Genomic DNA, 11886 nt, shown 5'->3' with positions numbered 1-11886 from the left:
ATACTCCATTTGTTATTGCACATGTACAACCTGGGGGGGGGGGGGAGATTTATAAAGGGAGGTTACATATTTTTTATGAAGTATTAGCATGAGCCATTATCTTTTGACGACTAATCAATTTAGGGAATGTGTAAATTTTATTCAAAATCTTGTACACAGTGTGCGATGTGGAATTTAGATTTTTAATGTAGCTTTAACATTCAAGTCCTATCGCTAAGAGGACTGCAATGTGGGAGTTTATAGTGATGTCTAGCACTTGGGGCACGATGCCGCAGACATGTAGCATCATGTCCCACCCAGTTACATTATCCTGACACCAGGCCAACCAGTCCTAACTCTAACCTCTTAATACTGAGCACCAAAGTGAGGCAGCTGCTTGTACTATTGTTACAAGTCTTTGGCATTCATTAGCGGAGGTTTGAACCCATGACCTCCTGCATTCAAGGCAGATGCTCCAGCCACTTTTACCACCCGAGTGGTTAATTACCTTTAAAAGAAAAGTGTACTTTACAGGTACAATGCCAACATTCTATGCATTGTACACAGAAAATTCAAAGGATTTTGAACCATATTATTTTCCTATGTATTGATCTGTATTTTATCTTGGTGTTTTTCAAACTGGCTCTGATGCCAAGAGAACACAAGTATACCGTTAGCATTTCAAAATTTCTTGAATCAAAATGACTACAAGCAGCAGTGTACTAGATTGCTTTCATTCACTAGTGCTTAAATCATACATATTTAACCTGTGTTCATTACAGTGGAGACCCTTTCACTTATTGATGGCCTAAATTGTACACTTCCATATATAGTCAGTGTACCTCCCAGTGCTGGATTTAGGCATAAGCTAAACAAGCTACAGTTTAGGACCTCATAGTCTGAACTTGGTCTGAAGGGGCCTCAAATTTATTTTATACCAAATAGGGCCTCTACAGCTTCCCATGGCTTAGAGCCTCGCCACGTCTAAATCCAGCACTGGTACCTCCAATTATAGTGGGTTCTAGTTCATTCAATGATGACCCAAATTGTACTCTTCCATATATAGTCGGTGTATTTATGATTTTAGTGGGTACTAGTTCATTCAATGATGACCTAAATCATAGTTTCTTTGCATACATTTAAAATGCAGGGATTAAAATGCATTCCCAAATATTATCAATTACTATCCCCCATCTCTTGAATGCATGCAAATTTCAAATTTGTCAATACATACAGTTCATTTTTTTTCATGGGGTACAGTGAATACCAAGACAAGCCTTCACCTTTTACACAAGGCTAGTTCAGTGTGACAAAATTTCAAGATCAAATGACAATGCACTGGATTATGATAAAAATAACCTGGTTGCTCAAGTTTGCCCAAATCTAAATGCCACACAGACCCTTTGTGCATGTCATCAGTGAGGTCATCTATTTTAGCAAAGAACCATCAATCCACATAATATGGAATAAAGTAGATCCACAACATTTGGCCAACTATGATGATATAGATTCTTTTAAAAGAACTGAAATATCTGTTGTCAATTTAACATTTACCACGACATGCAAGCACCTGTGACATACTACTGAATGCCAAAAAGAATCTTTCACTGCAACAAGGATTATGTAAGATTGTCTCAAATGCTAAAAAAAAGGCCTCAAAACCCCCACTTCCAACATTAACACATAAAAAGGCCTCAAAACCCCCACTTCCATCATTAACACATAAAAAGGTCAACATGATCTACTTTAAGCTTAACAGCAGTACTCCTTGCTAGTGCACTCAAATGAACTCACTGCATCAAGGATTATACAAGATATCCTCTAATCCTGGTTTAGAAAAGATGCAAGCCAACTTTTGTCATTGGAGGACAAAAAGGTCGCTGTGACCTCCTTGCTAGTGCACCCAGAAGAATCTCCAGTAAGCTCATTTCATTAATACATGAAATGACCTACAAAAACATCCATGAACAAACATATGGGTCCCGTGACCTACATTTCGTACACGTGGTAATTCTTAAGCCTCACGATTCCATCAAGCCTCATCATGTTGTACATTTTACTGTATTATGTTGCCATGGATATCCTCACAAATATGGTACAACTTAAAAAAAGATTGGTTTAATATGCATGGGCAATGTTCCAGGTCTAACAGAGCCACAACTCCATCAAATATTGTCAGGATCCGATCAATACAAAACTACACAAAATCTGGTTTCATTCCACGAAGCCCATTGAAATTACATTTAGTGTTGAAATCTGAGATTTGTTACAACTAGAAACATGGGCAACATTTCATACCACATCCATAGAATGCAAGAATTTAAAAAGCCTTGTGCAAAGCTCAGCATACAAAACAGAAGGAAAAGCCTATTTGAGATGGGAAAGGATTTTTTTTTCTAGGCCAATAACCTCCACAATCCACTTGACATGTACAATGATTATTTTTTTAAAAATTACAATGCATATTTTGAAGTTGAAGAATGTTTTTGGTGCCAGTCAAAGGGTTTTTAATTATTAAACAAGAGCCCCTGGTTGTTCAGGGATTGCTCATTTGTTAGACATGAGATAGGCCGATGGCCAAAAACTTGAGCTTTGGAAGGTTTTATATTTGGATGATTAATGGACACACTCAACCCACAAGAATAATACAAACTTGAATAACTGACAAAAGGATTCTGTAAAACTTGATAAAAATCAATCCGATTTAAAATTTGCACCAACTGTATAAAACTTAAGACCTCAGTGTAAGAACCATCAGATATGATCAGTATCTGACAAATAGTTGTTGAAAAAATTTCAATTTATTATGATGGTGGTAACATTGTAACCCATTAAATTCTCATCTGTCAAAGCCTCAGTACCAGAATACTCCCATAAAATCCAGTCATCAAGAAGAAGTAGCAATAGTCGTATCTTCCTGACGGCCATTGTGGTAACATTTCCGAGATCCGATTGGCAACATGACATCACAAGTCTTTCAATGAAAACCCATCTGATCCTTCATTTCGTAGTAGTGACAAGAGTTTCAAGACGGGTGCGGTGCTGGCCTCTTTGAAAGTGGCAACAATTAGATTCAGAATCAACCAGGTATCACTACAGGTGTTTCCGTAAAAAAAAACATTTTAACAAGACCACCCATTTTGGAGAAGTAACAGTAATAAAAGCTGGCAGCCATACTGGATCTGCAAGCAGTACAACTTTTATTTAGAACCAACAAGAAATCGTACGTATTTTGGTGAAAATTCCAGATCGGTGAGACATTTTGTTCAGAACGAGTAGTGACAACAGAAGATCAAGGTGACTGCAGTGATGGTCATATCAGACGCCAGATCAACACTATTTTCATTTAGAACCAACCAGACATCAAAAGTCATTTTGTAAAATTACATGATTTTCAGACCATTATCATTTAGGAATAACTAGAACTTGGAATGAATCTGCATGTGAAGTTTCACTGTAATCCTCCAAATAGCTTAGGAGAAACAACAACAAGCTTGTGCCAACATACTGACGGACGTTGACAAAAAAAGGAATCCTGTAAGCTATACTGGCTTATCCACAAACCATCTGGCTGGAGCCCAAACATCTTTCAATGCAGTCCAACCAAGGACTGTACATTTAGTGCATTGCATGGAGTGCCAAAATTGTAATGACTTTGTGTTGAGAATCGTTCCAGCTGTTGATAGATTTCTTAACTGAACAAAGACTGATAATAAAATTCATTGCTTTTAGTCCAAACGTTGATCAATAGTTACAAAACAGAATTTTCTTGGTCATTAACAAAGTTATTTTTTCTTGAGACTTCCCCCACCCTATTTCCCTGGAGCACAGCAGCCCTGTGTACTGTGACAAGTCGGAGCAAAGCACCTTTCCAACAACCATGGTTCCCTTGCTTTTCTAAAGATAAATTTCCAGGGTTTTTCCAGGATGAAATGAATTTTTTCAAGGTTCGCATATGACCATTACTGAATGGAATTATAGAACACTTGACATTATAAAACATGCATTTTCCAAATCTAAAGATGGTTCTCTTTCAAAACTCTCCAAAACATCTAAGCCAAAAAAAGATGATCATGTACAAAAACACAAAATTATCACGCGAAACCAGTTTGATTATATTCCAATAAATTTGGCATGTAAAGTCATTTCACTGTACAAAATAAAAATTCTAACTTCATTTTGCTGACCTGCATTATGTTGCTAAGTGGGAACAACATAATGAACATAAATTAGTTTCGTTTCCTTTCAAACCTTTAATTCTAAAGAATTCTAAGGCAATATATATATATATGCATCTTATAGAAAGTAAACATTTCCTATTACAGTATATAAAAAAAAAACAATAAAAGCAAATAGATAGAATTTTGTCTTGTAACAAAGAGTTTAATCCTGAATTTATCTGTGCCAATAAAATCCCAAGCAAGATCTTTCAAACAACCTAATCTCCTTAAGAAGATCTGGTTAAAAATCCATCATTTAAAAAACATTTTCGAAAGGGTTGATTTAATTTTGGACAAACGACCTTCAAAATTATATACTGTTGTATAAACAAGGACAAATTAATTTAAAATTAACTTGTCTTCTTGTAATTTGTTAAACCAGTCCCCTAACACTGATACAGGGGGTCGAATAGTTTTTTAATATATAATACAAGGGACGACAATTTCTCATTTCAGCTCCGAGATTCAACAATTTGGACTACAAGTTTGGATTAAAACAAATAGCAGTTCGTTTTCTAATCCGATTTCCTCAGAATATTCCCACCCCCTTTTTCATATTTGCACATTTAGGTTAGGGCGTGGGGTCGTTGCAAGAGCATATCGAAAATGTGGAATTTGCTGCCACCATGCGGTGGTAGTGCTTACCAGCGGGCCTTGAAAATTTAAACTTGTGTTATATCAACTTATACCTGCATGAAATCAATACAAAAATGATTTATTTTCTCGGAAATGGCAAGTATTATAATCGTATTTTTATTCCGCTGACAGACTAGATGAAACTACGGTATTGATAAAACCTGACCCAGTACTTGCCATTTGCATTACAAGTCACTTACCAAATCTCACACGACGACATCAGAAGTCCAATAGTCATGTGATATCAACAACAAACTCCCTTTTTAATGTCGCTGTACAGAAATTCAATTATATTAAATGAAAGTCAGATACTTTTTATAAAAACCAGCAATCTGGCCAGTCTGATTTTTCAAGCACAGCGCACGTCAACATGGTAATCCCGTGATACAACAAAACTCCAAAGTTGTTCTCTGAATATATAAATATGGAAAACTTTGTGTTCTTTCGTTTTTGTATTTCGATTAAAACCAGTATACGACTTTCATTTAATATTTTTTATTTTTTTCTCTACATCATCTGAAAATGTGAGTTGCTAGATTTGTGTACTCGTACGACTAGCAATACAGATCTCGAGTACCAGGTCACATTTCATCAACTCCTATTTTAATACTCACAATTTCTGAGAAAATAAGTAATTTTCATATCCATTTCATGCATGTATCACTCGATCTAATGTTTTAAGTTTTTTTGCTAGGCCATCAGGTAAGCGTCTACGCTTTGCCAACATATTTGCCTCGTGTGATGCTAGAGTGGTTTTCACAGCTTCCACGTAAGGAAAGGTATGGATAACAAGCCGACTTTGAAAATAAAAGACTGCTAGACGACTCTAATCCACTGAGCATTTGGATCGACTCAGCATATATGTTTGCTGCAAGCACCCAAATGATCCATACTGCACCCTCTGCATGTTCTGGTTAGAACTCGATAAATTTAACTCGCGATCAGTTTAGTTACGACTCAGTTACGTGATTGTTTTGCGCGTCAAGTGGTGGCAGAAAATTCCCAGGGTTTTTCCAACTTTCATCAATATTTGCAAAATTCCAGACTTTTCACGGTCGGGAATTTAAAAATTTTCCTAACTTTTTCCCGGTAGCGTGGGAACCCTGAACAGCAGCTTGCCTATGTTTACATCAAACCGCTTATTCGACAGCTACCAATTATGCTACAGCATTTTCACAAGAACGAAACTCCAATTCCAAAAAATTTAAATCTCCTTATCACACATGAGCAAAATGCAACCCAGGATCTGCTTACATTCAAGTACACATTTCAAAAGACCTCAATAACCATTTTTCCCATCAGGTACCTTGTCATTTTGAAACTTTTTCACTTTCCAAGACATAGGTCATTTAAATCCACCTCACTAGCCACATGCTCTCATTAACCTTGTTTTCTGAGTTTCAATATTGAATGTAAAATCACATTCAGGACCCAACACTGTTCTTGGTTTTCATAAAAGGCAGCAGTTTTGCTTTATCAAGTTTAAAAACAAATCTGACACCAGAAATATGATTTGGTTGTCAAAAAAGATTGTCTCAACAGTTCGAGTTTCCATATTTTATTTGATCTTTTGCCCTATCATTGTCTCCAAACAACTTATGCAGAAAACATCTAGTAAAGATCCCCAATTATTGATAATGATCAACTGCAATGATCTGCACACAGTGCCTGTCCACGAGCTTTTCGTAAACTAGTTCTGTACACACAAGATTTGTGAACATCTTAAATAAGACACTGAACTTTAGAAAAGGAAAAGAAAACTTGAATTTAACATTTAGTTTAACAGTAGCACAAAATAAATAACTGTTAGCAAGGTGTCGAAAACTATATACCCATCCAGGTCATCCTTGGTAAATTGCCTCAGTGCTTACTTGGGAAAGGTACTTTGCTCTCTCATTTGCCTCGACACGATACAGATAGTAATGTATTAAAAGTACACTTAAAACCAACCTTAATAAGGCATTTAATTTAACTGCTTGTGGCTGTTGCTCATAATCAAACTACACAAGCATACACAGGAATATAATCACAATGATCTGCTCCAAAGACCACAGTTCAAATGCTGGAACATACCATAAGCCGACTTGAGGGTCTAAAACATTGCTCAATTATATCTTTTATGTTTGGGATGACTCAAACAACAACTAGACTTGCCATTTATGACAAGTGTTCAACAAGACAAGACAAGCCGAAGAGAGTTAAGATGGCGGAAGGACTGGATTTCCATCCTGGACAACTTGTAAACTCTCTCCACACACGCACAATCTGGAAGGACGATCTCTGAAACAGACTAAATCCTGAAAAACACCTTTATGTTACAAATTAACATACAAATACAAGCAAAATGCACAACATATTTTTAATATTATAAATTTTTTATTCAGTTTCATTCAAACATAAACGAGTCACTCAGTACTAATATTTGCAATCATCATAACAAACTTGTCAAAATTTTAGGATAAATTTGAAAATGACAAATGAAAGAACCAGAAAATAAGTATAAAATATATATATATATATATATATATATATAATCCTTAGTTCATATTAATAAATGACTATAACAAAAAAGATATTTGTTAAAATTGTTAGCATTATCACTGAACAGCCGTTTTTTTTCATTAATGTAATGATATGGTAGTATATACTGAAATACAGAATGAAAACTGGCAACAAAAATGAATGTGAATGGATCACTTCATCAGACCCATTGCATAATTTTTTATCACTTCCCAAGCTTACCAACATCTATCATACTACCCTTATCCATTCTTTAATTCCATACTCCCTCCTCCTCTCCAATGTATGCTGCGAGTAAGAAAAAGTAACATTCAGTATCTAGACATTTTTGAGCAACCATACACAAGGAGAATGCATGTACACATTTAGAAATTAAATTACAACTTCTCTATCTCTTTCTTCAAATGACTAACATCATCTGTGATACTTCAACATGTTCGCATTTCAGTATACCATCTTTATGTACCATGAAACATCAGAAATGCAAAGAAGAATAAAAATAGGAATCATTTTAAATTACTGAAACAAAATAAATACTGTACATTAAACTAATTTTTCATGAAGAACATATTTTACAATTCTGCTCATTTCAAAATAATGCAAAACGAAATGCTGTGTATTTAATACTCTAATTCTACATCAGAAATGGAATTCAGTTTACTATTCTGTTCTCGAGTTCTCAACCTGGCAATCTTAAAACAAAAATCAAAGTGAAACTTTTGGTTTATGCATACTCAATATTTGTAGTTAATAAAATCCACAAGCTACATTTAATTTTCATGATGGGGATGTTGCCCAAAGTTTGTATCATTGTGTTAATTGCAAAGAATTTATCAGAATAGTGAATAACAGTTTCACTGATCACCACACCAGAGTTACTCTTGTATCATTAGTTTCATCCCAGGCATGGATTTTATTTAACCTGCAAAACATACCCTCATGTAAAATTACGCAACTTTCAGAACTGTACGCTGCCAACGATAACAAAGCTGTTGTGGCAAAAGTGAAAAATCTCAGTAGCTGTAAACACAGGATAGTAAAAATTCATGCAAATAGGAATGGTCAGTATGCTGGCCCCTGGTTTTGTTCGGGACACCTACCACATAAACTTGGTATGGTGAAGTCATGTAACACTCTGGGCGGACTGTAACCAAGCTCAGCAGGTAAGCCCTTTATTCGACCATCTAAAAAAGAACTTGTATAGGATTAGTTTGAAAACTTGCTCATAACATATCATAGGCCAATTATTGCATTACAACTTTTCTAAGTGAAAAAAACTCACAAAAAATTAAATAAGCATGCACACGTTGGCATTTAAAAACCCTAGCATTAATATCTCAATTACAATTTCTTGAAAAATAAATCAAAATATATTGGATTTTAAAAGACCATTTCTTTTAAAATAATAAGTAGAACTTTTAGTAATCTGACAATATACCTAGCATCTACATGTCGGAAAAAAATTTAGTTGCAATGCAAAAATTTTACAATATATGCAACACAAGAAACTCGTCTTCATTATAACCAGCTACATTTTCTTTCTAATGTTTCTAATGCCCGCTTTAAAAAATGGCACAAAACACAAGTCAGCAGACAGTGTTGTTGCAATTTAAAAGTATGCAACATTTGGACAAGCATCATGGTGACCAATGTCCAAAACTTTAATATGAATTTAAATCCAAAATTAAAAACTTTGCTTATTGTGAACATGTGTAGATAATTTCATGCCATGGGTGCTGCAAATTAAGAATAAATTTGATGCATTAAATTTTAAAGTAATTTTCATGATACCACTTTTTAAAAAATATATTTTATTGTATAATATTGATATATACCATATAGACATGACGCTTCAATTGTTACTGTAAAGAAACAGTTCCAAATTCCCCAAAACTGTGTTCACTTTCAACCTGTACTTTCATTTTATTGCCAACAAACCTGTACTTACTTTTTAAAGCAAACGTTAGAAACATCTTACAAATCCATACAAGCTGAATCTAACAAAATTCAAGTTGTGATGCAGTTAAAACATTTTCACCGCCCATCTGTGATATTCACGCATCAGCCAATCATTGTATACAATGCCTAGTTACACCGTCATTAACCTCTGATCGAGTTCTTTATTTCTCTGACAATTACAATATCCTTAAGCTAGATTGCAGTATATCAAATAAACTGCTGAAATGGAAAATAAAATCTAACAAAAATTAATTTATATTAAATTTCTTGCCTCTGGGAATCATAAAATGTTTGTTAATAACCAATACCAAGAACCTGAAACTTGTAAAGACAATTTATACTGGTGATGGCAATTACGACGGACTAGCACCGAATGGGTTGTGATAATGTTGACATGTACAAAACATGACACGTTATACTTAGACCTAATAAATTCATTTCCATTCCTCCAAAACTGCAGTGGTACCCATCTATATCATGGGGGGGCGGGGAGGTGGTTGTCCATGGAGAAGAAATTTGGGATTCCAAGGTTTCCACAACTGGTCCCTTTTAAGCACTGATGTTGCAGAATGTTTTCAAATCGTCACTAGCGTCCTCAAGAGTATCCTGTTACCATACTCTAACAAACCAGTGGACCTGGTGTTCAAATAGGTCACGAGTTTTTCCTTGATGTAATTTTTGCCGATCTTGCACACAGAGCACAGAATTCAAGAGAAACATCCTCCTTATCAACATGCAAGCACACACCAGCCGTTTGTTGAGCAGCACACAGTCTCTTTGCATTTTCGTAGGAATGATCATGTTCAGCACTTCTTTTTTGATGCATGAAGGAGGTTTTGAGGTTAATATTTTTCACATTTCCAATGTTCTTTAAAAGTCCCGCTAAAGCACTTTGATTTGCAAGAACACTTTTCAAATAGTCAACTTCTTCCTCTAATGCAGATTTTTCTGCCAATATTTTCTTACTTCTGTCTCTCAAAGCAGCATTTTCAGTTTTCAAGGACTTAACCTCTTCTTCCAAACCTGTAATGTAAGCTTTTTTCCTTTCTCTGTTAACTTTTGCCTGAAAAGCATTCTTCTTGTTTCTATCCTCAATGGCTTCCAAAACTCGCATGTCTGTCTCACTCTTTGATGCATCTGCTGGGGTTTTAATTACTTTAACAACTTTCACCGTATGAATCTTTGGAGTTCTTAAGAGCTCCTTTTTGTTCAAAATACGTATTTCTTCCTTTCTGTCAGTATCTGAAACAAAGTTTTTGCTTAGTGAGGGCAGAGTTACTCGTGTAGTTTTGTTGTAAACATTACTGCCTTGAAAAACTGTGTTCGCAGAAGATGACCACGAAACATTTCTTCTGGTTGGAAATAACTCGTCGTCTTCATATGTTTCGTCAACATCGACGTCTGGACTGACGGCCTCATCAGAATTAATATGCGTTGACAACAGTTCATGAACTGCACTATCGCTGTTCTCGTTTATGTTTGATACGTCAGAGGCCAATGTCGCACTGATCAAGTCGCCACCAAATGGTTCCAAATCAAAAAATTCTGGCTCGTAATCGCTCATGCTGCTGGTTGGGCTCACGCTTCTTATGTCGGAAATGCCACTGTCCGAATTGTGGCTTGGAGAGTCTTTGGTCATTATACGATCACAATCGGCAACTTCTCTCACACCGAGGTCCACATCACACGTGATCAAGTCTTTGTCCATTAGCTCATCTAACAAGCAAGGAGCATCAAGATAATTATAAAATTCCATCTTGAACAACAAAATCTACAATTCTCTGATAAAAACGTAACAGTTACAGTTGACTGAAATTAAAAATGTAAACTTATGTTGACAGTTGAGTTGTTAATGACAATACATAGCTTAATGGCCGATACACATTACTGTCAACAAACATCAATCATCAACAAGTTTTCTCAAACGAATTCACAGATTTAACAATATTAACTTTAAAACAATATATTAATGATAATGAAAAAAGATGTGAAGTAAATAACAACCTAATTTTTTACAAAAACACCAGCGGTCCTACCAAGTGTACACCCGCCTGTGATTGTGGATACGAACTCTCTGACCGCTTTTCTTGGGGCAACGGCATAAATACCACTATAAAACGTACTTAGTACGTTTCATGGGGTCCGCATTTTTAGCTAAAATTTGATTGGGTAAAGTTCGTCACGTGGGCAAAATGTCGACTCTGGTTGGCTTGATAAAAATAAGAATGAAATCATACCTATGAGTGGTTTGACGATTGCCCAACGTTTTCTGCCATATAACAGCAATTTTTTTTTATTTTATGAATTCCTGAGAGAAATTAAATCCATAATTTGATAGCTTGTTCATCACTAGAAAAGCCACAGTAAGTTTCATTTATAGTTAGAATAAGAGAGCAAATAGTTTTAATGCCAAATAAATTGAAAAACTTATTAAAATTTATCGCAAAGTCAATATGATATCTCCCCATCGGCGGAGTGATACCAAACACATAGAATCAGTGGAGTACATCACACAATTGACTAAAATGAAAGTAGTCAAACTACGAAACACCGGCCAATGTCACATAAAGGC

General features: G+C 35.4%; 1 protein-coding gene across 4 annotated transcripts; it reads right to left on the bottom strand.

Moving 5' to 3' along the window:
• Positions 1 to 7189: 7189 nt before the first annotated feature.
• Positions 7190 to 11451, bottom strand: LOC149791197 (uncharacterized). 4 transcript variants are annotated; one of them, XM_089969646.1, is made up of 3 exons: positions 11319 to 11451; positions 8456 to 11030; positions 7190 to 7643 (listed from the first exon to the last, which is right to left on the bottom strand). In XM_089969646.1, exon 2 carries the CDS (start codon positions 11020 to 11022, stop codon positions 9967 to 9969), a length of 1056 nt encoding a protein of 351 aa, XP_089825772.1. In that variant the 5' UTR covers positions 11023 to 11030; positions 11319 to 11451; the 3' UTR covers positions 7190 to 7643; positions 8456 to 9966. The 4 variants fall into 4 exon arrangements, with proteins under 4 accessions (XP_089825772.1, XP_089825773.1, XP_089825771.1 ...); XM_089969647.1 differs by having other exon boundaries at positions 11351 to 11450; XM_089969645.1 differs by lacking the exon at positions 11319 to 11451 and having other exon boundaries at positions 8456 to 8539; positions 9740 to 11085.
• Positions 11452 to 11886: the final 435 nt, after the last annotated feature.

The sequence above is a fragment of the Sinohyriopsis cumingii genome, chromosome 9 (genome assembly GCF_028554795.1).
Source record: "Sinohyriopsis cumingii isolate HCF-2022 chromosome 9, ASM2855479v2, whole genome shotgun sequence".
Lineage (NCBI taxonomy): Eukaryota > Metazoa > Mollusca > Bivalvia > Unionida > Unionidae > Sinohyriopsis > Sinohyriopsis cumingii.
Note: the sequence above shows the minus strand (reverse complement) of the source record. Positions and strands in the feature narration are given on the sequence as shown.

Coding starts and splice junctions, on each gene's coding strand:
- LOC149791197 (XM_089969644.1), bottom strand. CDS start 11,070: ATGGAATTTTATAATTATCTTGATGCTCCTTGCTTGTTAGATGAGCTA.